A 25410-nucleotide genomic window follows, 5' to 3' on the forward strand; every position below is an offset into this window, starting at 1 on the left:
AGAGAGAGAGAGAGAGAGAGAGAGAGAGAGAGAGAGAGAGAGAGAGACAGACAGAGAGACAGAGAGACAGAGAGAGAGAGGAGGGAAGGAGACTCTCAAGATTAAATAAAGACGTTCTCTACCATCAGGTGCTGACGGAGCGGGTGGTGTGTGAAGTCCGGGCGTTGGCCGTGTTGCCGACCAAAGAGCTCGCCCAGCAGGTCAGAACCTTTCAAAACAAAAGTCTGGATATAACATAATCCAGTAATGTTTAGGTCTGTAGATTGAACACGTTCTTCCTGTACAGGTTTGCAAAGTGTTCACATCATACGCTGAGGGCAGCTCTCTGAAAGTGGTGATGGTGGCTGGTCAGAAGTCTTTTGCTGCAGAGCAGGCTTCACTCTCAGAACTCAGGTGAGCTGCTTCCGGTTGAAAGTTGTATTTAAATTAAGAAGTATTTTTTCCATGATGGCAGATGGTTGTCTTTCTCTTTACCACCACCAGGGGGCACCAACACTTTGCATTAGGAGAATGATTGAACACATAGTAATGAATAAATATCAGATCAGGACGTGGTATTTGTACAATACTCACTATAGTTTATTTTTCTTCCAGAGGGGGCATGAGACGCAGTTTAGCCGACATTGTTGTTGCCACTCCGGGTCGACTGGTCGATCACATCAACAAGAACTCAGGCTTCAGTCTGGAACACCTTAGGTTTCTTGTGAGTTCTTAAAACATGCGCAACTAAAACCAATAGCAGAAATACGTGACATTGTCCACCATCTACCATTGGTGTGCTTTCGTTCTCTCATCCCTTCCAGATTATTGACGAGGCTGACAGGATGATTGACAGCATGCACCAGTCTTGGCTCAGTCAGGTGGTGAAGGCGGTGTACAGATCAGGTGGCGGTGCAGAAGTCGGGTCCATCTTCAGGCGGACTGAGCCAGCGTACGTCACAGCAGCCAGGTGAGTCTGTGTTTCACACCTGAAGTCTCTTTTCAGTGGATAAAGAAGTAAGAGTTTTGTTTTATTCAGAACACTACAGTATATACCTGATGTTTAACTGTTCAACATTTTATTAAAGGAAAAGTTCAAAAATGATATGAAATATATATCGTCTTTCCGAGTGTGAGATAAGAAGATTGATATGAAATGTATGTCTGTGTGTTCAGTACAGAGCTGGAGTCAGGGCGCGGTTAGCCTAGCTTAGCATAAAGACTGGAAGCAGGGGTTTATAGCTAGCCTGGCTCGGTATATTGGACCGATGCATCAGTATCAATTTGAGACTGTTTCATAACCAGTTGAAAGTTCTTCACAGTAACTTAAATATAGCTAAATAAAAACATCATTCATTATCCGTGTCCCCTCTCAGTCTGTCTCCGCCTCAGATGCCGCTGCAGAAGCTGCTGTTTTCTGCCACACTGACACAGAACCCGGAGAAGCTTCAGCAGCTGGGCCTCCACCAGCCCCGACTCTTCAGCTCCATCCACAGTCACTCCAGCTCCACCACACCGGCAGCCCTCACCCAGACACAGGGCGGCTTTGACTTCCCCCAAGGTCTGACGGTAAGAGATGACCGTTTGCCTTCAGGAAGGAGGCGCTGTACCGTCGGACAAACATGATTGAACTTCAGCTCACTTCGTTAATGGCTGCACCTTTTTTTTTGTATGTGTTTAGGAGTATTACGTTCCCTGTACGTTAAGCAAGAAGCCCCTCCTCATCCTCCACTTCATCCTGCGCATGAAGCTCAGCCCCGTCCTCTGTTTCACCAACTCCAGAGAGACCGCACACAGGTCGGAGACGGCAACACTGTTACAATATATATATATACATATATACATATATATATATATATATATATACATATATATATATTGTACCTGTTCAGCGTGGCCTTACTGGTTCATTTTTCTTCCTCCTCAGACTTTATCTGCTGGTGCATCTCTTCGGTGGAGTTCAGGCCGCTGAGTTCTCCTCCCGGCTCTCTCCCGCTGAGAGGAAGAAGACGCTGAAGGAGTTTGAACAAGGAAAGATCCAACTGTGAGTCTTGAATGCACACAGTTGTGTTGGAGAATAAGCGACAAACCAAAGTAATGAAAAATCAGCTCCGGCACACTGTCAACAGTTACGATACGTCTTTTATGAGTGTCTGTGTTCCAGTACAGCAAACTTCATCAGGCATTTCATTTCAAGTCCATCTATATACTGAACATACTTTAGAAAGATAAAACACAAGTCATCTATTATCCAAAACAACAGTCAGAAAAAATAGCAATTTACACACAAGACAGCAAATTCACAAGCATGAAAGTTTGTGTCGCCTTACATTATAAATATTTACCAACTGTAAAACTCCCGCTGTTGTTACTATGTGCTTTATGTAACGGTAGAGAAAGAGTCAAGCAGTGTATCCATAGAGTAGTCATCATGATCATAGACCTAATGAAGGGAATATATACAGTATATATTATTCTCTTAATGTATATTTATTCATTTATATATTTATTGACTGAGCCAGTTGTGAGTTCCTGCAGTGGGCGCTTTAATGAGCAATGAATCAAACTAAAACCTGCAGGTTGATCAGCACAGACGCAGCTGCCAGAGGCATCGACATCAACGGGGTCAAATGTGTTGTGAATTACGACGCGCCGCAGTACATCCGGACGTACATTCACAGGTGAGCCGTCCAATATCCATGTTGCGTGTTGTAGCTCCATCATATGTTCTGACTGAGACTTTGTCCCTTTTTATTTTTCAGGATTGGAAGAACAGCAAGAGCAGGGAAACCCGGCCTGGCCTTCACCTTTCTGCTGGGCGTACAGGTGGAGCTCTTCTACAGACAAGCATGATTAAATATGGATGATAGAGTATGAACAGCATAAACAGGATGTAAAGATGCTATAAAACAATATTTTTTTTCTCGTCCCACTCAGGAGAAGAACTTCCTTCAGATGGTGGTGGAAGCAGGAACCCCCGGGATTCAAAAGCAGATCGTTAAACCAGAGAACCTGAAGGGTATGGAGGCCCGATATGAACAAACTCTGCAGGAGCTGGCCAACGCCATCAAGGTACCATCTCAAACACATTCATTAAATGTTGAAACGGACTGAATGTGCATGGTTTCAAGGGTTTCTGTGCATATCTGGTCGTTGTGTTATTAAAACTGAACTCTCCTTCAATCATTTATGTCAATGAATTTGTCATTTTCAATGTGACACTTAAAGTTACCGCGAGGAACTTTTAACTGGTTATGAAACAGTTTAAGTTGAACACCGGTGCCTCTAAATGATCTGCAGAAGTGAATGAGACATTTAGCGAGATTAAGTATTTCTATAAAGTTATTGTTAATGCTCGTCATCGGTTTGGATTCTGGTGAAATCAGTCAAATTAGAGTTTTTTTTAAAGGGACTCTGGTGATCTGAAACACTCCCACTTTAGTCCACAGGGACCACCAAAATAGACACAAAATGAAAGTTCCTCGTAGTAACTTTAAGCTATTGTTACCATCTTCCACCTCCTGAAAACTAACTAGTTTTAGTCATTTTCATGCAAATCTCAACCAACAAAAAGACAACGTTCACCTGAAAGCTTTGATATGAAAGACTGTCGGCCTTTTGTTTGTCTCTACAGGACGAGAGAGCCAAATAACGGAGCAACACCGAATGATCCTTCTCCGAGCGGACGTCTGTGCTTCACGAAGAACACATTTCATTTTGTGTTTCAGCTGTACTTGGAGTTTTTTATGTTGTTTAATAAAACATAAATTGTCTGTGTGTGGTGCAGCTGGTGATTTAAGTGCCACAGTGCCAGTTCTCAATGTCCATTTCCTTTAAGTGAGGTAATGATTGAAGTGGATAATGCATTATTTACAAAACGTGAACATTAGTTTAGCTATCCTTCACATCAGTCCGTCTGTCTCTTAAATATAAGGAGTGGTCAGTGTTTTAGGGCCAAAACTACTCTAATAAATACATCATAAATAATCATATTCATGAATTCAGAAACTATATTTATCCAACAGATCAAGGAAACATCTTCAAATGTCTTTCTTCACATCAGGTCTGCTTTGAGTTTGCTCAAAATTCAGTTATTTTTAGAGATTGCAGAAGTTTAATGGAAGCATTTAGAGAAAAGTTTGACACGGTTCCTTTTTTCAATCCAGTTTTAATTTACTCTGTCCTTATAACACACACACACACACACACACACACACACAGCATTATAGAACATGTTCTCATAGAAGAGGTTCTCATAGAACGTGTCGTGCCATCAGTCCCATTTGGAAGTCTTCCTCCTCATGTATTTGTCTCCTTCGCTGTCGACTGCCTCGTACAGCTGCTGGTCGTTTTCTTTCGTTGCGTGCATGTAGCCCAGGTAGCCCACACACAAGGTGATGCTCACCAGTCCGAACGCCATCACGGGTTTGTTCTGCAAAACAACACAGCTTTACGTTACAGAGAAGGTCTTTGGAGGACATTTTATCCAGCAGCAGGTGAACTGTCTCGTTCTGAGTGAGGAAAAATCATTTAAAAAAAACACTTTCTAAATAATAAACAGGTGCCAAGTATCGTTTAAAGATGTCTAAAGAGAATGCCACTGTTTACGTCTGAAACTCTTGATCATTGTCAAACATGGACTAAACCTGTACTTTTAAGTTTTTTAACTTTCAGTTATCTCCAAAACTGTACACGTCAAAACAAGTTACACATTACAGATACAGAGACAAGTTCCAACAGTTATTTGGAACTTGTTAAAACACATTTTTACAGACTGGCTTTTATGTGATGTCGTCTGTTTTATTTTTATTTGCTGATTTTACTAAATATATATAGATATTTTATTTCAATCGTATCAACTGTCTCACTGAGCTTTCTGTTATTGTTATTGTCTTGCTTTTGCTTCTTTGTCTGTCAAAGCACTTTGTAAACTGTTTTTAAACGTGCTATATAAATAAAGTTATTATTATTATTATTTGGCTTAATGACAGTTTGAGTCTCACCGGTTTCATGAAGAGTTCAGGATTGAAAGCTCTGAACAGGGTCGTGGTCTGTGCGCCTCTCAGTCCGGGGGTCCGGAAACCTTTCTCCCCGGGACTCTCCTTCCCTTGACCGACGTCTTTATCCGCCATGTCCGGTCAAAACCTATGAACCGCGGCTCTTTAGAGAAATGTTATGAAAACGAAGCTCGGTAAATGAACATTGCAGACCTTCTTGGTCCTTTGGTCTATGCTGTCTACCTTAAAGCGTAGCCATGTTTTCAAAGTCAACGATGGAGACGAGATTAAAGAAGAAGAGGAGGAGAGTGAGGACTTAAAATATCACAGCGCCTCTGGTGGTTGTGAGCGGAAATTCATTCATTCTTCTTCTTCTTCTTCTTCTTCTTCTTCTTCTTCTTCTTCAAGAATTTTATTTCATTTTATTTCATGTTATTTCATTTTATTTCATTTTATTTCATTTCATTTTTTATTATTTTTTTATTTATTTTTTTACTAGACATCCTGATCCACACTCCATACCAGTTGGTGGCGGTAATACGCCAATTCATTGTTTGCCAACCGCAAATAAACCTCTAAAAAGAAGAAGAAGAAGATGGTTCAGGCTTTACAGGGTTAGGACTTCCTGTTGGAACTTTTACTTTGAAGGACAGATCGGCTGCGTTTTGATTGGTTGGATTCTTGACGTCTTCACGAACAACGTCATCACGTTTTGTTTGTGTGTCGCGCGGGAGCTTTTTGCTTATCAAACAGTCGAGTTCGAGAGAAACTAGCTAGAAGACAGACAGCAGGTAGGTTAAGCGAGTCCTGCGTCTTTATCAAATGAAAACTTGTATATTATATTATTAGAAACCACAGGTAAGATACACGTGACGTAGTTAACTTGTCGGTTTATCTGCTGGTTTGGGCGGTTTAACGCTGCTGAAAAGAAGCGAACTAATGCGAAAACAGCGCTAATGCTAACAAGCTAACGGTAAAGCAATAACAGGGTTAAAGCCATACCGGTTGTGTATTGGTTTCACCGGGTACGTTAAATTACCAGCACATGTCACGGAATTATGACAACCAGACGCTTGCTCGTTATAGTTAAGACACCACCATGATTATCTGTCACACAGCCCTCCTGTCTCCTCTCTGTTGACCAGGTTTCTTCACACTCAGACCATGGCTATGAGGAGCGAGGCCAGGGTGGAGACAGAGGTGGAGGAGGAAGAAAGCTTCGGCCCACAGCCTCTGAGCAGACTGGAGGTGTGTATATCTCACTTTGTACAACTGTAATCGCCCATGTTCTGCCTGAGTGGGGCTTTGGTTTTGGGGAGAAACGTTTTTGACCCACTTTCCTTGGTCAGGGCCACTAGCAGGACTGTTCCTAAAACCCAACAACGTTTTGCGGTCTTCTCTCTCCCTGTGGATTCATGTTGAGCTGTCTCTTGTTCTCCGCATACAGCAATGTGGGGTCGGTGCCAGCGACATCAAGAAGCTGGGCGACGCAGGTTTCCACACCATCGAGGCAGTGGCCTACGCACCCAAGAAGGAGCTGCTCAACATCAAAGGCATCAGTGAGGCCAAGGCTGACAAGATTCTAGTAAGAAACAACGATCTTCTTTCAGTGTCCCAGAAGAATGCATGAGTGCTGACTGGACTGTTCTGGTGTAGCGACCCCCCCTCTGTTACTCTACTGTGTTACTATTTCAAGTGTTGATATTCACTGTTATCAGCAGATATTTTAGTTCTAATGCACTGTATTTTATTTCTCCTTCCCTCCCAGGCTGAAGCTGCCAAACTTGTGCCGATGGGTTTCACCACAGCTACCGAGTTCCACCAGAGGAGAGCCGAGATCATCCAGATATCTACAGGCTCCAAGGAGCTCGACAAACTCCTGCAGGGTCCGTAAAACCCTGTGAACGATCCAAATATTGAGCCTGAGTGCACCATGCGGGGGGGAGACGTGAAGTTTATTGTTTAATTTTTGAGTTATTTGTTTCTCCTGCAGGTGGGATCGAGACCGGCTCCATCACAGAGATGTTCGGGGAGTTTCGGACGGGGAAGACCCAGCTGTGCCACACACTCGCTGTCACCTGTCAGGTAGAGACGGCCTCAGTGTAGAACAAAGTCAAATATGAGCCACGTACTGATGAAACACAAGATACAGAACAATGTGACACACCTGTTCTGGTTCTGGTTAACAGTGAGTGCTGCAGATTAAAAATGACTTTGTCCTTTCTGTCCACAGCTGCCCATTGATCAGGGGGGTGGAGAAGGTAAAGCCATGTACATCGACACAGAGGGAACCTTCAGACCAGAGAGACTCCTAGCTGTAGCTGAGAGGTGAGTCGACATGTGTATTTTTGGGACGTCCTTTCTGCATCCATGTTGTCCGTCTCTCATATGTTGCCGTCCTGCCTGTTGTGCATTTGGAAATGTAAAATAGGAGGAACTCTCCGTGTTTTCAGGTACGGGCTGGTGGGCAGTGACGTTCTGGACAACGTAGCCTACGCCCGAGCCTTCAACACAGACCATCAGACCCAGCTGCTGTACCAAGCCTCCGCTATGATGGCCGAGTCCAGGTCAGTCAGCACCAAAAGTCTCTACCGACAGAGTATTAACTTATCAGATGCATATTTGAGCCTCAACTCGTCTCTAAATAATAGATTTCTTGAGTACATTTTACCACTGAACACCTACTGTAGCATTAGCTGCTATATTTTTCCCATGTATTCCTGTATCAGCTTCTTGAATATGTCCAATGACCGCAGTTATTTGGAATGATGTTTCAGTGCGAGTAGGCAGGATAGTAGTGTGTATCTCTGCAGCTAACACAAACACACTCTCTCTCCCTCTCCCTCCCTGTGCGTCAGGTATGCCCTGCTGATAGTGGACAGCTCCACAGCTCTGTATAGAACAGACTACTCGGGCAGAGGTGAGCTGTCGGCCCGACAGGGACACCTGGGACGCTTCCTCCGCATGCTGCTCCGGCTGGCGGACGAGGTAGGCGGCTGTACTCCTAAGAGGTTGAGACGCGCTGGTTGTGTGATGATGTTTCTCGCTCCTGCTGTTTTAGGACCCGAGCGATAACTCAAAAGTGTGGGGAATTCCTCACTTTGATACTTGTTGTCTGTGTCCTGGAACGAGCTAGAGACATTTAAACTTTGCCCAATAACTGAAAATATTGTGCAAATGCTTCCCAAGAAATACGACTCCGACCGGCCACATGATGGCGCTGTAATCAATGCCCAAAAAATGGATTTTTTTTTTTTTTCCTGTATCAAAAGTATTTTTGTCTGCCTCAACCCTTTGTCACGACAGTTCGGCGTTGCAGTGGTGATTTCCAACCAGGTGGTGGCGCAGGTGGATGGGGCAGCCATGTTTTCCGCAGATCCCAAGAAACCGATCGGGGGAAACATTATGGCTCACGCCTCCACCACACGGTGAGTGATGCACTGAGTGTTTGGACACTTTAAATAGAGATGAGTGGGTACGAGAAGAGGTCACGGCTGCAGCTTCATGACACCAGGACTTCTATGGACCTCATGCAAGAACATTTTGGTGTTCTGATCTTGAAACTGGAGATTGAGACCATAAACTCATGTTTACAATGTTTACTGAGGTAATAAATCAAGAGAGTAGAGTCATTTTCTCATAGACTTCTATACAACCAGAGGCGTCGCCCCCTGGTGGTCAGTAGAGAGAATGCAAGTTTTAAAACTTCGGCGTCGGCTTCACTCGGCAGAACCAGAGGTCACCTCCTGCATGATATGAATGGTCGTTAGTAGCTGACATAAGCACACGTCTTATGTCTTACAGGAAGAAAATGATTTTAATATAAAAGTAGATTATTTGTAATTTATTTGGCATATTGTAGCTGCACAGTATGGGATGTGATCTAAAAGTGTTAAAACTGCATTTTTCATCTCGACTTAAAGAACAAGTGTTAGTACGAGTTGTGACGCTACGATTAAAAAGTCTGTTTTTTGCAGTCTGTACCTGAGGAAAGGCCGAGGAGAGACGAGGATCTGTAAAATCTACGACTCGCCCTGCCTGCCGGAGTCTGAAGCCATGTTTGCCATCAACGCTGACGGAGTGGGCGACGCCAAGGACTGAGCTGACGGAGAGGCAGGGAGCAGGGTGGTAAATGTTACCGTCACACCGGCTGACTCAATCCCGGACTAAAGTGTTGTGTGTGTGTATGCGCGACCTTCACACAGAGCCTCGGACTGATGGGTGACCCAGAGACGGACGTTGTATGATTTGATGCTGATTGAGGCAGAGAGGATAAGAAGGTCCAGGCTGCAGGACCTGGAGCAGCAAGATGGAATGTTTCCTTTTCTTTCACACCGACGCACATTTCACTCAACAAAGGGAAAAGAAAAGTTTTCCTGCAACTGTGACATAGTAATACAAGATCTGTTATTCTATGAGATACTACTTCATAATTACAAGATCGGTATCTCAATAAGTTATAATTAGAAATATGGTCTTTTTTTATTTCTTTGTTGGGTGCAATGCATCTCTTGAGTTGCCTTGAGTGGTCAAAAAAATTATTTGAGAAAACTATTTTTAATAGTTTGATCTTTTTTTGAAGCTTAGTCTTCAAGTTTCTGTTGAATGTTTTCGTTTTTAAGTGTTTTCTGAGAATAGTTATTTTACTTTGTCGTGTCACTTCCTTCACTACTGGTTTGTCCCTTTGTGTTCGTCTTCACCACAACCTTCTGTATATAAGTGTCGTGGCTAAATTAAACTTGTTTTACCATTAAACTGACTTCTCATTTGTGAGACATGAATCCAAAAAACATCATTTTATTCAATGTTATCCATGTGTCACATAAGTGCATATTTTTTATTTCAGGATCAAATGAATCAGCAAAATCAACCTCAACAAGAAAAGTGATGTTAGATCAAAGTAATAACCTGCAGCTTAACTTTCACTTCAGACGACAGGAATGTAAAACCACTCAAAGCAAAGATACTCGACACAAAGTAAAGTACGAATATTGTCAGTCACAAACCAAAGAATGTAGTTCAGTACAGTCGCTTTAAACTAAATGATCTATTTCAGTGATTTAAGTTGGAGCTTAACTGAAAAAAACGTATATATTCAGATCAAAAATACTAGTGTTACTACATCTACATTAATAAAGTCATTTATCTTCACAGAAATGCATCAAAGGATTTGATGGACCCATCAGAACAATATTAGAATGAAGTGTGTACAATACAAATAAATTAAGTTAAATAGGTTTATTTTTATAGTGCTTCCCTTCACGTAAAGCTCTCAGAACATCCCTGATTAAACAGGACGCGGTGTCCAGATAACTCTTCCAAAAATCAAACAGAATAAAAGATCCTCCCTGTCGGGGTGTCGAGCCATGCAGAGTTTTGAGATATCAGTCTGAAATAAAACCATCTGCACATTAGAGAGAAGTGCTCAGATAGGATTATGTCATTTGGGAAATGGATCCTTTAAAAAAAAAATATCAGTTAAAAAGGCAAACAAATAGAAAACAAAGAAACATCAAGATATATAACTTTTAGCGATATTTGCTCAATTGTTAAAGAAAATAAATATACATCAATAAACTCCATATTTCACAGTGACAAAAGTATCCACCAATGAAGGGAAAAGAGATCCGATTGGATGACCACAGATTGGCGGCCTGACTAGCCAATCGGTGCCATCGGCTGGATCTCAGTAGAATTCTTCTTTTCTTCAGATTTTTCTGTCAGTTAAGACTCTCAGCTGAGCCTCCAGTTCAGACGTTTCATCCTTAGAAATACAGAAAAGGCAACAATGAAACATGCACATAGTAATCTACACAACTCTAAATACTGAAAGCGGTGAACAGAAATACATTTCTGGTGATTTGTCATGTGTTAAACTGGATGCTCTTACATCATCAGAGTTTGTGGGCGTCTTCAGAGCCAGCTCAGTCCAGTTTGTGGCCTCCGAGATGTTTCCCAGCTTCTGGTGACACTAAAAGTCAAACAACATGAATAAAAACCAGCTGGCATGAAACACAAATTTAAAATCCTTTTGTTTGCTTGTATGCCTAAGATGTGTACGTGAATGGCTCAGTGTTAAGAACCGTGTTAATACGACATTCTGAGCATTCATACTGTAAAGAAATGTACAACTGGTGGAGAACGTTGTGGAAAATGTTTGAAAACCGTCACAAATGTTGATGCTAACTGCCGAGGTTGGCCTACAAAAATACGTCTTCCCTGCAGCACTCTATTCCTGAAAGGTGAAGTCACGCTGATCGTTACTACACTGTGTACTCAATAATCACACACTCTATTGGACGGTCGATGAAAAACACGGAGGGATCGTTTACCTGAGCGATGTGAAGTCTCACTGTCTTGGAGAAAGCTGGACTGAGTTCCTCTGCCTGGAAGACAAATATTGTAGATATGAAACATTCACTTCTACAATCACAAAATGAAAAGCCCAAGGAAAACAAAACCACGTTTGCCACTCATTTTTCTCAAAGCATCGTGGGTAAGAGGCTGCCAAGGTTATTGAGTTATTAGTGTGTAGATATTTGGCGCCATCTAGCGGTGAGGTTGCAGATTGCAACCAACTGAAACTTTAAGCTCCATTTTATGAGAGGATATTTTGGATGTGTGACTTCAGCCCACTACTCTGAGCTGATTCGTGTTTCCCTTTGTTTCGTCTCCAGCTAAAGTTTAGTTTATACTCGGCGTAGTGAAGCCCGGCTCGAGGTGCGCGCGCCAGAAAACAACATAACTTACCGCCTGTGCCTCGTGCGAGAATGCTCCGCTAGTGGTGACGAAGCTCGGCTTGTACCTCTGAATTATTTTTTATACTAAGTGTTAGCTGCATGCAAAATCAGATCTCTTCAGACGTGACTGTCACAAATAGTTCACTGCTAAAAGCACTATTTACATATCTGAGGATTGAGTATAAACGCCTTTGTGCGTGCTCGTGGCTTCCACGCATATTAACGAAGCTAAACACTGAGACGTAATTATGACGTTGGTTGTAAAAGGGTTCACACTACATATGGAGTAGACGTCTAACATGTAAAATTAAGAGTGCAGAAATGTCTCGTCAGCTACAGAACTCTGGTACCTTGAGGAAGTTCTCGAGCGCGTCAAGCAGTGTGGCGGTGGGGGGGCTCTGGTAGAGGGCAGCGGCCGCCTTCTTCTCCAACCAGTCCAGAGTGGCTACCTGCACAGACACAAACACCTGAAAACTCCCAGAGTCGTGGCCCGAATAAAGTACGAGTGTGGCCATTTGGAATGAGTATAAACACGCCCAGCCCCTTCTCTCACCTCGTAGCACCATCTGCCAAGCAAGTAGTAACACATGGGGTCATCATCTCTGAGGGCGATTGCTCGGTCCAGATGCTCCTGGATGGAGATTTAAAAAACAAAAAAACTCATATAAAAAAAAAGGTACAAGCAACAAAAACCATTGCAGACTCTCAACGTCCACTCTTCTCTGAATATGAACCTGAAGAAGATTAATCGCAAAACCAAACATCTGAAGCTGTCATTTGTTCCAGACTCCATCAAGCTGCTGAACGCAAACAAATCTTGCAGTAAATACACAAGCACCTTACTCTGCCTTGTTGTCAATATAAGTTAGTCAGTCAGCAAGCATGTCAGTCAGCAAGCATGTCAGTCAGCAAGCATGTCAGTCAGCAAGCATGTCAGTCAGCAAGCATGTCAGTCAGCAAGCATGTCAGTAAGTAAGTGCCTGTGTTACCTTTATTGCGCGTTACCTTTAATATGTTGCTGCTCTTTAGTTTGCCATGCATGCTCCCATGCTTGGAGGTCAGTTCTGTCAACACAGCAAACCTGGAGCCAAAGAAAAACTTCAATCAGAATCGTGACATCAAAATACGAATCGTTTGCAGCAATAATAGAAGTGGTTGAAATCCAGAATGCTATCTCACCATTTGTGACACTCGGCGTTAAGGCCGTTCTTCTTCAGGGCCGACTCTGCCTCCTCTTGACCTGTAACACCAGCTCACAGCTCAATGACAACAACTACAACAGTCATATGTTATACCACGATAAACTAAGGCAGAGACACAGTCAGTCGAGTTCTCTGTTTGAGTTGTAACTTCTTCATTGCAGGGTGTGTCTGGGTGTGTGTTTGTGTGTCCATCACCTTGCTGTGCGTAGCTCTTCTTCTCTTGTTTGTCCTCAGTGGACTCATACATATCACTGTAAGCCCGAGCCAGTCGCCACAGAAACTCCCTGCTGTCTCCATACTGCCGACACAGAATCAGTAGAAGCACCAGTCAGTGTCAGTGTCACCAGCAAATGTTTGGGCTCTTTAGTTGGTCAACAAGATCTGAAAATTCTTCAGGGGGCTGTATTTCATACCTACTTCATCTAAAATGATCTGTACTCTATATTCTATGATGATATTATTATTAGTAATAGTTTCAGTGTCCCTTACCTCTGCTCTGTTGTCCAGCAGCAGTTTAAAGCCCTCTGCCTTTAAACTGGCGTCTCCGGTGTGGAGGATGTCGCTCTGAGCCAGGAGGAGAGCCAGCTCCCCACTGGGGACTTCAGTCACCAGCTGCAGCCTCTCCTCCTCTTGCTCTTCCTCCTCCTCCTCCTCCGCCTCCTCCAGCAGCCCTCTCTCCTCCACTTCCTCCTCCTGGGAGTCTTCCTGGCGGAGCGTGAGGACGGTGGCACAGCTCTGGTCCTCGTCTTCCTCAGACTCCTGTTCGGGCTCCCGCTCGCCCTCCTCTTTGTCTGTGTCGCGATCAGTGTAGTCGGACTCCGCGTAGGCCGTCGAGTACCTGGGACGAGTTATTTATTCGCTGATTTAAATGATTATTATTTATCTCCGCCAGGAGGATCCATCGTGTGTGAATGAAATTGAGTGTGTTGCTCACACAGCATTGAAAAATTACATTTACAACATTCAACAGCAACATCACGTTCCAGAGTGAGTGTCACGTTTACTCTGGATAATCCACAGAGCTTATTCCTTGGTTGAAGCTAAGTGGTCTCTATGAAACTCTTTGTGTCTGACTTTGTGTCTCAGCATCAGTCTAAACCTGAAAGCCACACTTGGCACTATTTAGTTAACAGTCATTAATGGTTTTAGAGATTAACAGCAATTAACTAATGAAGCTTGTTAAGAAGCTTTTAAAAAAACAAACCTAGATATCAGCTGACCTGGTCCTGCAGTGTTCGATTCCTACTTGACTCACAGCCCATTACTCTACTCTACTCCCCTCCTCTCCTCTCCTCTCATAAACACGACGCCAAATCACAAAAAATGAGTTAGTGTGCTGCGTTTTAACACCACCAACCCACGACGTACCCTCCTTCGCTGGTCTCGTACGTGCTGGTCACGCCCTGGCTGGCAGTGAAATAGATGGAGCTGGAGCCGTTGGAGTCAGTGCGCTCCCTGTGGACAAGATGGCGCCGCCGACGTACCCGCTGACTGTCCTCCACTCCCTTTCTGAATGTGGGGGAGGAGGAACATACGTTCACATCAGTCAGATAATGCCAACTATCCGGCATCCTGTTGTAGCAGCTATGTGTTCAAATGCTGGTTTGTTTGAAAAGTGAGGAAGTTACTTTCCTTCTGACAACACTGACAGTGGTGTGTTTTTTATCTGATCTGTTTGGTATCTTACGGATACTGTACATCTCACCACTGTGACTTACTTGACATCCTGGATTATCTGCACCGCGATGTCCTGCAGGCCGCCCCTCAGCTCGGCCACCTCTGAGCGCAGCGAGGACACACAGGTGAGCACCTGGTCCAGCTGGTTCCTCAGCTCCAGCTGCCGCTCTGGGGACAGGCCCTGCACCGCCGCCGCCACCGCTGCCAGGGCCTGCTGCTGGGCCTCCACCTCTGGGGAAGGAGACCAAAAATGTTAGATGTGAGGGTTTGGACTTGCAATTTAATCCTCCGATCCCTAACCCTTCTCCCACTCCTCCAAACATGAACACCCATCCTCTGCTTATCAGGTTGTGGAGGCAGCAGGCTACCACGTCTTTCTCCCTAACGAGCCCCTTCTGACCAGATAGGAAATATAATCCAGTGTAACTTGAGGCTGTTCCTGCTTTCCTTCCAGTTCAATGCACCTAAACCACCTCAACTGTCTCCTTCCAACGCTGCTGCTTCTCACCAAATATTTAAGCTCATCTGTTGCCTCATAGAATTGCCACTAACCTGGGACCAGTTTGCCTTGGGTGGCCCTTTTAAAAGCAAATGCCCATTAAAAACAGCTCCCAGGACAACCTACACCCGGACTCCACCACCATAAGAGCAATTCAAACCCCTAAGGGAGCAGCAACTTTGGCACAAAGTGCGTACTGTTGCATGCATTATGCATTCTATTGGGACATCACATCTCATATTATGAGATAGTAAGTCATTATTATGAGATACTATCTTTTGACAGAAACCCACCCACCCTGAGCATCCAGCGTCTCCCGCAGCAGCAGCACCGCTTCTTCCTCCGCCCCGTCACACAGCCGTGGAGCTGACCGGGCCTCCAGCACCAGACTCCGGGATCTTCTCCTATCGATCTCCCGGTAAATCATAAAGGCGATCAAGCCACAACCGACTGTGGCTCCGACCGCGAGTCCAATCAACCCGCTCCTCCCGAGCGGCGTGTTCATCTCTTCGCACTCCGCAGATGCTGCTAGCACGTTAGCTTAGCCTCATTAGCATGTCACTGTTTGTGGCGTTCACTGGCTAATAAAGGTGACTGCAAAGGTAATTAGCTTGATGTTACAATTGTTCCTCTTGAGACTGAATCGAGTTTATATATAAAACATAACACACATTTTAAAGTGAAACGATACGAAAAGACGGTTTGTTTACACCGTAGCAAGGTGTGTGAACGTGTGTCAGTTAGCTGCAATGAATATGAAAATATATCACGTGACTAAATCACATTGCATCAGCACTGACGTCAACGAGGCTAGCGCGTGGGGAAAATAGCTTCCGGTTCCAACCTACAAAATAAAAGGTGTTGACAAGCGGCCTTCAGTGTTTTGATGTTTTACATCATAACAAGGTGTGTAAAATGTGTGTCGGCTAGCTGCAATGATGCAATGAAAATGTATAACATGACTACGTCACATTGCATCAGCACTGATGTCAAGATGGGAAAATAACTTCCGGTTCCAACCTACAAAATAAAAGGTGTTGACAAGTGAGGGTGCAACGTTTGGAAATCCATTTCCGTCCGGAATATGAATATGTAGAAAGTCGACATCATATAAATAAAAAATACAATTAAAAGAGTAAATTATGATATACTTAGACACAGATATGAGATGTTATGTCAAAATGATCAACCAAGACTGCTCCAGGTTGTCTGCTTGCAGCTACTTTGATTGATTACCAATGTGCCATTAAACTAAATTAAAGACTTTAATTCTTACTACATTCTTATCCAATCTTGAGGTCCTGATTCATAAAGGGGCCGCGTTTCAAAGTCCATGCTTTAATACCTTTAATGTTGCTGTTGATATTATGCCCACACATGGTGCACATTCTTAAACAGATCTGTGTTTAGTTAAATCATCACAAAACAACTGGCATCCAGCAAACCTGGGGCATGAGAATGTGTTGTGCCTCAACAGGGGAAGCTAATGTGTCCTCCAGCCCCCAAGTGGCTTAATCTGTCCCTGCAATGATTTTACCACCTATCATCTATGCCTGGGATGTTTATTTATGAATAGAAAGCCAATTGCTGATCACATGGTGTCTCAAATGATTTGCTATTCACCTGTAGTGTCTACAAAATGTCTGTAATTTATCTAAACATCTCTTTAAAGGACGTTCTCTCTAAATGAGGTTATTCTCAGACTCTGATCCACTTCAGTAGCTCCACATACACCAAACTTTACACTTTCATTCCTCTCTATATTCTGAAGGTTTTAACAGAGGATTTCTTTTCATTAATCAATCAGGATGAAACATGCTGGGAAGACTACATCCCCCATAATGCCTGGGAGTGGATGGGAGCCTCTGCTAAACCATGTTTATTCTGTGAACCTGACCCAGATATGCAAATATAGACAATGGACACAACTCTGTTTCTTTCTTCATGTTGCTACTGAAGCGTGCCAAGAATGTGTCCAATGGAAATAACAATGTCATGCAGGAAGCAGTGAAAATCCACATGACAGATACCTGCAGGGTGTCCCAATGAAAGTTCAGCACCGAGTCTAAATGATTTGAACACTTAAATCTGAGCTTAATTTATAAAAATGTAAATTTAGCATATCCTCTGGTCAATGAATGGGATATTACTGTTTTCCAAAAAGCCACAACCAAACCAAAGTGCCCTCATTTGGTAGTTGTGTGTAACGTTAAATAAGGCTGTGTTTGAAATCACAATGTAGAAACTGGGCAAGCTGATTTGGAAAACACTGAGAATGTCAGAACTTTTAAAAAGGGAATCTGTGAAATAAAATTCTCACAAATCTCTCTTTTTACTCATAAATCATTTACAATTGCGTATAACAAATACTGGACTAATCTATAGGGTGCTGCTGGAATGAGCCTTGAAAACCCTGAAATGAATCGGCACACTTTGACAATGATGATCAATGACTTAAATGAAACAAAGGTTCTGTGTGAGAACAATATTCCATGCAGTCAGACCAGTTTGGTGTATCAACAGACACGTAAGGCTTGGCTGCTCCTACTGCAGGAAATGCTTGAAGGCACAAGTGACCTGACCAGCTGCTTAGAGCCACGGGCCCTCAGATAACAAATGAAAACTATTTCCTTTATTTATTTGGCATAATCATTATTTATAGAGAATATTAACTGAACACAATGGACTGTTTGAAGGTGTAGAACTATTTCAGAGATGTATTATTGCCCTCACATAAGGTTGAGGATCTTCTGAGAGACAGATTTAAAAAGAATGTTTAAAAATTAAAGCAGCAGATCCTGACTTTTAGTTCCTAGTATGGTTTAAACTCCAAAAAGTACTGGATCCTACACTTACCATTATGCAACTCAATGGCATCTATTGTGGACGTAGTCATCATGACTTTAATCATTGATTTGTGGAGTACGGTTTTATTAAACAAGTTTTGAAGCGGAATTTCAGCATTTTGTCCGTCGCCATCTTGGTTTTTGAAACCAGAAGTGAGGCTCAGTACAACCGGACGCCGAATACAACATTTTTAAGCCACCAAAATGTTTATAAACTAAAAACACACTGAAAGGGTTTAATAAAGTTTTAAGACGGAACAGGGACAACCGTGCTGTGGTAGCGACCTGTCAATCACTGTGTAGCCCCGCCCCTACAGCATCCCCTGCTTTATGGTCTGTTTGACTCTAAATGGACTATAATTTACTAAATGAACATCATGCTGTATTGAAGAAGACTTGAAACTAGAGATTGAGACCATACATTTACTCAAGTTTACAATGTATTCGACACAGCACCTGTTAACAGTTTGTGCCCTCCTCCTCCTGTGTTTTGTCTCCGCCCTCTTTCTGATATAAACGAGCCGAACAGCATCCAGTCAGCGGGGTCTATCTCAGCCAGCCGTGGGTGAATACGCTGTCAACATGGCGGAGAGAGGCAGCGAGCAGCGGTAGAAGTGCTCCGTGTTCGTCCAGCTCTCTCAGGGTTGTTAGTGAAGGGACAAGTTTCGCTTTGCACATAAAAAAGCCACCAAACTGTCGTGGAAATGAGCCACGAATGAGGAAAGATGAGCCGACACGCAACAGGTAGGAGACACACAAAGTCTGCACGCGTCACCTTGTTTATCCTCCGTGATAACTCGTGTTATTTCCACTGTTACAGGTTATATTAAACGTGGGCAGTTTTAAAGTCTCCATCACTTCACTGAGCTGCTGCTCAACTTTGTTTTTCCTCTGTGAGGAATTTGCTGCGTCCGGTTTTTCCTCCAGTGGTCGTGTTGCAGAAATAACTGTTGAAACATTCTTGTTGCGGTTCCAGAGTTTTCAATAAAAAATAAATAATAATAATCATTTTCCACACCTATTTTTTTATTTTTATTTTTTCAGACTTCCACGAGTCGGTGCCTGCTGATCACGTGCTCAACTCTGCAGCCGTGTTATTCCCCGGTAGCTATTTAATCCTCCAATTAAAAATGTTTTAAATGCACAGTAATGAGGCTTATAATGAAGCTTGGCCAGGGATGAAAACTCCTAATTAAGACTTATAGAGCTCATTTAAGCCTTTAAGAGTTGCTGCATTGAAATGATAAATATTGACAATAATCATATAACAATGTTAAGCTTTGTTGACAAGATTGACTTATTTTTGTATTGAATTAAGTGCAACTTAACTTGTTATCTGTCCGTACAGGTGCGTTTGATCAACATGGCTGCCCTCTGATCGTGTTCCCTGCAGACGAACAAGCCAAACTCTCCTCAGAACTCTGCAAAGCAGAAGTGGTGGACTTCATAAATTACTTTCTGTGTCTGCACAAGTAGGTGGAGTCGTGAGGCTTGTTGTGAGTGTGTGTCTGTGTGTGAGAGATGTAATGATGGATGGATTTGTTCTCTCTCCACAGTAAGAAGCAGGAGAAGGAGAGTTTGGTGTCGGTGGTGGCCGATCTGAGGCACGCCTCGCTCCCGACGACCAGGTTCGTCGCCGAGACGCTGCTCCTGCTTGAGGTACTGTCCCGGCCGAGTACGCTGCTGTGGATACAAACCACATAAAGAATATGTGCTGAGTGGATATACCACAGCAACCCTCTGTATCAATGCATAAAAAAAAACCTTGATTGCAGTAGTATAACCTGTGTGCTTCACGCTGCAACAGTGCAACGTGTTTTTCTAAAGATTCCCTGACATTGTCAGTCTAAAAACAAGACCATCCACAGTAACTACATATCCATGATGAGCCAACAGCACCACTGTCCGTTAGGATTAAAGGTTGCCTCTGGAGTTTCAGTTATGAAGCATTTTTCTCCATGAGTGCGTCCTTGTTATCTTGTGCACACATGAGGATGCACATGATGTGGTACTACACACACTAGAATCGATTACAGCGGCAGGGGCCAAGATGGGGACGAAGACTCGTCAGCCAGTAAACATGGATGTAAACAGTGCTGGATTTTCAAACGCGCATCAGCTCCCTCTTGTCTCTCACGGGCCTGCAGCTTGTGTTTGTATTCAGGATATTTTACATACGCTGCACTAATTGAGCAGTTATGTTCTGCCCATTTACTCACTACTGATGCCTAACAAAGTATTTCTATATCTCCGCCGGGAGATAGTGAGATCGGTCACGTGTGTGTGTGTCTCCGTGTCTGTCCTAGGCTAAATCGCGCATTCATGGTGGCACGCTCAAGGACCTCCTTTTTTTTTTTTCTTTTTTTTTTTTAACAGCCTGTTGGATATTTGATTACAATTGTTCTGAAGACAAAGACAGATTGTGGAATGTAATTTGCTTTTAAAGGCGGAATATCGTGGAATTTTCCAAAATGTTTCCTCTTGGTCATCAAAAAAAAACACGCAGGAATTGGACACTTATTTAAATTTAGAGCACCTTGTTTTCCAATAGGACGTGTTTTTTTGTTTTTTTTAAATCTTTAATCACTTTCTTTAATAGAAAACAATAGTACAAAATGATAGTACATTTTTTATTAATATTTTCTTGTGAATTGTTGCAATTGTATTCATCCACCGCATGATTAGACAATGATGAGAAAATGTACGTAACTCACAGCCCCATAACGAGCTAAATGTTGTCTTCACAGTAAACAACTTTAGTTGGCTTCAGACAATAAAAATACTAAGTTAGAGATCTTCTGTCACTGAAGTACGCAAGTTACGTGACAAATAAATGAACGCTGACTGCTTGTTTCATGTGGGAAACGAACCGCGGTCTCCTGACTGAAAGATTGCCGTTTGTTGGATCAGTGCTGGATTCATTTCAGCTTTAGATATGTTATTTCCTCTGGGCAGATAAAAGTCCAACTTCAACCGCAGAACTGAATTAGGGCCGAGAAGACTGTCCCATCCTGAAGAGAGCATTCCTCTCTGCTGCAGAAAAGATGGAAGACCAGTGTTTGTTTTCATTTAAGTGAAAGTATTGTACATGTACGTACAGATCTTTTGTGAAACTGTAGCTTGGTGTTTCTGCAGTTGGCTCTGTATGAATTATGCATGAGGGTTCTCTCTGCACACTGTGCGGTGACGCACTCACCTTGTGATTGCCCTCTTGACTAGCGGAGCTCTTTCTTGCAGCATTTAAGTTATGCAACATTTGCATTCTAGATTCAAAGAGCTGTGGTCTGAGCTGTTCTTCAAAGTACAATACCAAGTGTGTAAAGCATGTGGTGGTTATAGTAGAAGTCCTGTGTGTGTGGAGAAGGGGGCGGGGGTCACATGCATTGCTGGTCACATGCTTGTTTTTTTAATAGAAACGCCTCAGTGAAATTACATTAAATGAGCACGCTTATGTCGGGCTGCTGCCTTTTCTCACCCAGATCAACTGTCCTCCACTCGAGAAGGAAACTAGAGTGTTCTAGTTTCTGAGGTCTTAGCTGCTGGCCTGATGTCAGCATGCACACGGACTTGTTTAAACATTTTATTTTGTAATAACAAACTGCTGGGATTCGGGGGGAAAAAACCTGATTTATGATTACCTTCTGTCTTGTGTGTGGTGATCCGTGCAATCTTGATGTGATTGATTAACAAGCTAACAGATACGCAGCCATCACGCTGGGCTGTGAGGCAGCGGCCCTGAAGCCCCTGACTACCAAATGGCCCCAAAAGTTGCACTTTTTACTGAATGTCGATGGGTTTTGGTAATTTTATTTACTGTATTTTTGTACCAGGCAGCAACCCTCGGCTCAAGCCAATGCTGAAGTGTCTTAAACCATTCTCTCTAGTGTCCACCAGGGGCGACTCCTCTGGTTGTATAGAAGTCTATGAGAAAATGACTCTACTTCTCTCTTGATTTATTACCTCAGTAAACATGAGTTTATGGTCTCAATCTCTAGTTTCAAGTCTTCTTCAATACAGCATGATGTTCATTTAGTAACTTATGGTCCATTTAGAGTCAAACAGACCATAAAGCAGGGGATGCTTTAGGGCGGGGCTACACAGTGATTGACAGGTCTCTACCAGAGTCGTATATACGGCATCTCTACGTCACTCCTCCGCAGTCCAAATACGGTCACTTCCTGTTCATTGGCTGCAAAAAACCAAGATGGTGACGGCCAAAAAGCCAAACTTGAGGCTTCAAAACGGCAGTCCACAAACCAATGGGTGACGTCACGACGATTACGTCCACTACTTGGACCATGGTTGGAATTGCAGCTCTCGTGGGGCCCACTGACTCACAAACTTTCTCTTTTCCAATTAACATCATTTACAAAAGGAAATGTTAAGGAATTTTTTTGAGCATCACAAACTGTGGCTTTCTTTTCTAGCGGCACAAGCGGACCGTCCACAGTGTGTACATAATTCAGCCCAAAAAGAAGGAAGCTGTCAAGCTGTTGCTGAAACTCCTGGCTCCGTCAAAGTCTCTCATGGCCTCTTTCAAGGTGAGTGAAACGACGCACACTGTACTCTTTGTGGTTTGTTGACTTCAGGACGTAACGCCGCTCTCTTCTCTGTTGCAGAAAGTGCTTCTTAAAGAAATCCCAGAGCTCTCCAACTACATTGACCGAAGCCAGCTCACGGCATCGTTGGGCGGCTACCTGGTTTACTGTCACCAGAGCTGGGTGGCCTTCATCAAGGTAATCTTTGCACTCGGTTCATCGACCAGTAGGCGGAAAAGCCCCCTCATTTGCATAATGAAGCAGAAATGCTTTTAAGGAAAATGAATGCATAAATTAATTAATACATTTAATAATGCATACATTTTTTTCAGCAAAGTTAATGAAAATGAGATGAGTAGATATGTGAATTAATACAAACGCAAGTCAATCAATTTAAAACAGAAATATCAATTTACCACATTTCTTTTCACTGATTAATGCTTAAATTTGTTTTTGTGGTACATTTAATGGCATATTGATTTATCTACAGTTGTGTGAAAAAGTGTTTTCCCCCTGCCTGATTTCTTATTTTTTTGCATGTTTGTCACACTTAAATGTTTCAGATCATCAAACAAATTTAAATATTAGACAAAGGTAACACAAGTAAACACAAAATGCAGTTTTTAAATGAAGGTTTTTATTATTAAGGGGGGAAAAAAAATCCAAACCTACATGGCCCTGTGTGAAAAAGTGATTGCCCCCCCCCCCCTGTTAAAACATAAATTAACTGGTTTATCACATCTTTGGAAAGCTGAGTTCAATTTCTCTAGCCACACCCAGGCCTGATTACTGCCACACCTGTTCTCAATCAAGAAATCACTTAAATAGGACCTGCCTGACAAAGTGAGGTAGACCAAAAGATCCTCAAAAGCTAGACATCATGCTGCGATCCAAAGAAATTCAGGAACAAATGAGAAACAAAGTAATTGAGATCTATCAGTCTGGAAAAGGTTACAAAGCCATTTCTAAAGCTTTGGGACTCCAGAGAACCACAGTGAGAGCCATTATCCACAAATGGTGAAAACATGGAACAGTGGTGAACCTTCCCAGGAGTGGCCGGCCGACCAAAATTACCCCAAGAGCGCAGCGACGACTCATCCAAGAGGTCACAAAAGACCCCAGAACAACATCCAAAGAACTGCAGGCCTCACTTGCCTCAATTAAGGTCAGTGTTCATGACTCCACCATAAGAAAGAGACTGGGCAAAAATGGCCTGCATGGCAGAGTTCCAAGACGAAAACCACTGCTGAGCAAAAAGAACATAAAGGCTCGTCTCAGTTTTGCCAGAAAACATCTTAATGATCCCCAAGACTTTTGGGAAAATACTCTGTGGACTGACGAGACAAAAGTTGAACTTTTTGGAAGGTGTATGTCCCGTTACATCTGGCGTAACAGTAACACGGCATTTCAGAAAAGGAACATCATACCAACAGTAAAATATGGTGGTGGTAGTGTGATAGTCTGGGGCTGTTTTGCTGCTTCAGGACCTGGAAGACTTGCTGTGGTAAATGGAACCATGAATTCTGCTGTCTACCAAAGAATCCTGAAGGAGAATGTCCGGCCATCTGTTCGTGACCTCAAGCTGAAGCGCACTTGGGTTCTGCAGCAGGACAATGATCCAAAACACACCAGCAAGTCCACCTCTGAATGGCTTAAGAAAAACAAAATGAAGACTTTGGAGTGGCCTCGTCAAAGTCCCGACCTGAATCCGATTGAGATGCTGTGGCATGACCTTGAAAAGGCGGTTCAGGCTCGAAAACCCTCCAATGTGGCTGAATTACAACAATTCTGCAAAGATGAGTGGGCCAAAATTCCTCTACAGCGCTGTAAAAGACTCATTGCCAGTTATCGCAAACGCTTGATTGCAGTTGTTGCTGCTAAGGGTGGCCCAACCAGTTATTAGGTTTAGGGGGCGATCACTTTTTCACACAGGGCCATGTAGGTTTGGATTTTTTTTCCCCCTTAATAATAAAAACCTTCATTTAAAAACTGCATTTTGTGTTTACTTGTGTTATCTTTGTCTAATATTTAAACTTGTTTGATGATCTGAAACATTTAAGTGTGACAAACATGCAAAAAAATAGGAAATCATGAAGGGGGCAAACACTTTTTCACACAACTGTATACATGATTTTGGGAGGTGTTCTCCATAGAAAACGTGTTGCAAATCAAGCGTCAGACGTTAACAATGCGGCTGTCTTAAGGGGTCAAAGATTTAAAAATTATGACCATCTTAAAATAAATTAATAAAAAGACATGTATAAGTTATTTTTTGACTTTGATGTAGGACTCTTACTGATCGCCCTTAATTTGATTGAAGAGGTTTTGATTGAGGTGGTATCTGCATCCTTATTCTGTATTAACTTGGCACAAACACCCTACATTATGTTCATAACACAGATGATGATAGTATTTAGTAAATGCATGCAGTAAATTAGAATCTCTCCCTTCTGGTTGTGAAACGCGTGTTCGGGTATCTTGAGTGAATCAAAGCAAGTCTTATGAATCGGTCTTGTGATCAGTCACACTGTTTAACACAAAGTAACATTGTGCTGCTGTCCCCGGCAGCGGTTTGTGTTCACACACATACACACTGCGTTGTTCCGCTGACGTCTGAAGTGGCTCACAAACCGACCTGTTTACGATGCCGCAGCCAAAATATTTATTCCAACTAGTGCTGCTTTGTGATGGAGAGCGTGCTCGGGCTCGCTCGGTCAGGAGATGTTTTCATGTGTGAATCCATTCATGAGAGCCGTCCAAGCGGCCGGCGTCTATTGTCGTGTTACCTTGGTGAAGCTTGAGCAAATGCATCGTGTGGTCAGCTGACCTTATTAGCAAGTGAAAGGAGCATGCCCCCCCCCCCCTCCCCCAGCCCCCCCCCCCCCCCCCCATCTCTTCGCTGCCGCATCGCAAACAGGTCCGTTCCCCCCCC

At 43.1% G+C, this 25410-nt stretch overlaps 5 protein-coding genes across 8 annotated transcripts in view; 3 read left to right on the forward strand and 2 right to left on the reverse strand.

Annotated features, from left to right (window-relative positions):
- The window catches only part of ddx51 (DEAD (Asp-Glu-Ala-Asp) box polypeptide 51), a 6754-nt gene extending 2435 nt beyond the window's left edge, over positions 1-4319 (forward strand). Inside the window, exons 6-16 of one of the 2 annotated variants that reach the window (XM_031866043.1) lie at positions 129-200; positions 287-393; positions 595-703; positions 804-949; positions 1356-1548; positions 1661-1776; positions 1907-2023; positions 2559-2660; positions 2742-2805; positions 2917-3051; positions 3614-4319. In XM_031866043.1, coding sequence (XP_031721903.1) covers positions 129-200; positions 287-393; positions 595-703; positions 804-949; positions 1356-1548; positions 1661-1776; positions 1907-2023; positions 2559-2660; positions 2742-2805; positions 2917-3051; positions 3614-3631 — 1179 coding nt within the window. In that variant the 3' untranslated portion in view covers positions 3632-4319. Of the gene's footprint in view, positions 1-128; positions 201-286; positions 394-594; positions 704-803; positions 950-1355; positions 1549-1660; positions 1777-1906; positions 2024-2558; positions 2661-2741; positions 2806-2916; positions 3403-3613 lie in introns of those variants that run through there. The other variant, XM_031866042.1, reaches the window with a different exon arrangement.
- Positions 4128-5245, reverse strand: smim8 (small integral membrane protein 8). Its single transcript, XM_031866048.1, has 2 exons — positions 4983-5245; positions 4128-4411 (listed from the first exon to the last, which is right to left on the reverse strand). Exons 1-2 carry the CDS (start codon positions 5109-5111, stop codon positions 4253-4255), a joined length of 288 nt encoding a protein of 95 aa, XP_031721908.1. The 5' UTR covers positions 5112-5245; the 3' UTR covers positions 4128-4252.
- Positions 5246-5712: 467 nt separating this feature from the next.
- On the forward strand, positions 5713-9731 carry rad51 (RAD51 recombinase). 3 transcript variants are annotated; one of them, XM_031866045.1, is made up of 10 exons: positions 5713-5767; positions 6122-6224; positions 6424-6561; positions 6745-6862; positions 6970-7061; positions 7210-7304; positions 7430-7543; positions 7835-7964; positions 8283-8404; positions 8954-9731. In XM_031866045.1, exons 2-10 carry the CDS (start codon positions 6141-6143, stop codon positions 9075-9077), a joined length of 1017 nt encoding a protein of 338 aa, XP_031721905.1. In that variant the 5' UTR covers positions 5713-5767; positions 6122-6140; the 3' UTR covers positions 9078-9731. The 3 variants fall into 3 exon arrangements, with proteins under 3 accessions (XP_031721905.1, XP_031721907.1, XP_031721906.1); XM_031866047.1 differs by having other exon boundaries at positions 5764-5767; positions 6138-6224; XM_031866046.1 differs by lacking the exon at positions 5713-5767 and having other exon boundaries at positions 6083-6224.
- A 45-nt stretch (positions 9732-9776) lies between these two features.
- Positions 9777-15907, reverse strand: rmdn3 (regulator of microtubule dynamics 3). The gene is made up of 12 exons (XM_031866044.1): positions 15392-15907; positions 14637-14826; positions 14287-14427; positions 13408-13756; positions 13114-13216; positions 12896-12956; positions 12722-12797; positions 12270-12347; positions 12067-12165; positions 11309-11362; positions 10867-10947; positions 9777-10740 (listed from the first exon to the last, which is right to left on the reverse strand). Exons 1-12 carry the CDS (start codon positions 15597-15599, stop codon positions 10684-10686), a joined length of 1497 nt encoding a protein of 498 aa, XP_031721904.1. The 5' UTR covers positions 15600-15907; the 3' UTR covers positions 9777-10683.
- A 2587-nt stretch (positions 15908-18494) lies between these two features.
- LOC116393742 (uncharacterized) overlaps positions 18495-25410 on the forward strand; it is a 20299-nt gene continuing 13383 nt past the window's right edge. Inside the window, exons 1-6 of the mRNA XM_031866308.1 lie at positions 18495-18684; positions 18985-19044; positions 19289-19412; positions 19497-19599; positions 22368-22481; positions 22560-22676. Of these exons, the coding sequence (XP_031722168.1) occupies positions 18666-18684; positions 18985-19044; positions 19289-19412; positions 19497-19599; positions 22368-22481; positions 22560-22676 (537 nt within the window). The 5' untranslated portion in view covers positions 18495-18665. The remainder of the gene's footprint in view (positions 18685-18984; positions 19045-19288; positions 19413-19496; positions 19600-22367; positions 22482-22559; positions 22677-25410) is intronic.

The sequence above is a fragment of the Anarrhichthys ocellatus genome, unplaced genomic scaffold (assembly GCF_004355925.1).
Source record: "Anarrhichthys ocellatus isolate YVR2014 unplaced genomic scaffold, GSC_Weel_1.0 scaffold34, whole genome shotgun sequence".
Classification (NCBI taxonomy): domain Eukaryota; kingdom Metazoa; phylum Chordata; class Actinopteri; order Perciformes; family Anarhichadidae; genus Anarrhichthys; species Anarrhichthys ocellatus.

What these genes read in the sequence shown, in the direction of transcription:
- smim8 (XM_031866048.1), bottom strand. Translation starts at nt 5,111, where the DNA reads ATGGCGGATAAAGACGTCGGTCAAGGGAAGGAGAGTCCCGGGGAGAAA. An exon ending in CTGAACTCTTCATGAAACCG is followed by an intron (nt 4,412 to 4,982) that starts GTGAGACTCAAA and finishes GTTGTTTTGCAG; the next exon opens with AACAAACCCGTGATGGCGTT.
- rad51 (XM_031866045.1), top strand. Translation starts at nt 6,141, where the DNA reads ATGGCTATGAGGAGCGAGGCCAGGGTGGAGACAGAGGTGGAGGAGGAA. An exon ending in GCTCGACAAACTCCTGCAGG is followed by an intron (nt 6,863 to 6,969) that starts GTCCGTAAAACC and finishes TTTCTCCTGCAG; the next exon opens with GTGGGATCGAGACCGGCTCC. An exon ending in TGCTCCGGCTGGCGGACGAG is followed by an intron (nt 7,965 to 8,282) that starts GTAGGCGGCTGT and finishes TTGTCACGACAG; the next exon opens with TTCGGCGTTGCAGTGGTGAT.
- rmdn3 (XM_031866044.1), bottom strand. Translation starts at nt 15,599, where the DNA reads ATGAACACGCCGCTCGGGAGGAGCGGGTTGATTGGACTCGCGGTCGGA. An exon ending in AACGCCGAGTGTCACAAATG is followed by an intron (nt 12,798 to 12,895) that starts GTGAGATAGCAT and finishes CTTTGGCTCCAG; the next exon opens with GTTTGCTGTGTTGACAGAAC. An exon ending in TTGGCAGATGGTGCTACGAG is followed by an intron (nt 12,166 to 12,269) that starts GTGAGAGAAGGG and finishes GTGTCTGTGCAG; the next exon opens with GTAGCCACTCTGGACTGGTT.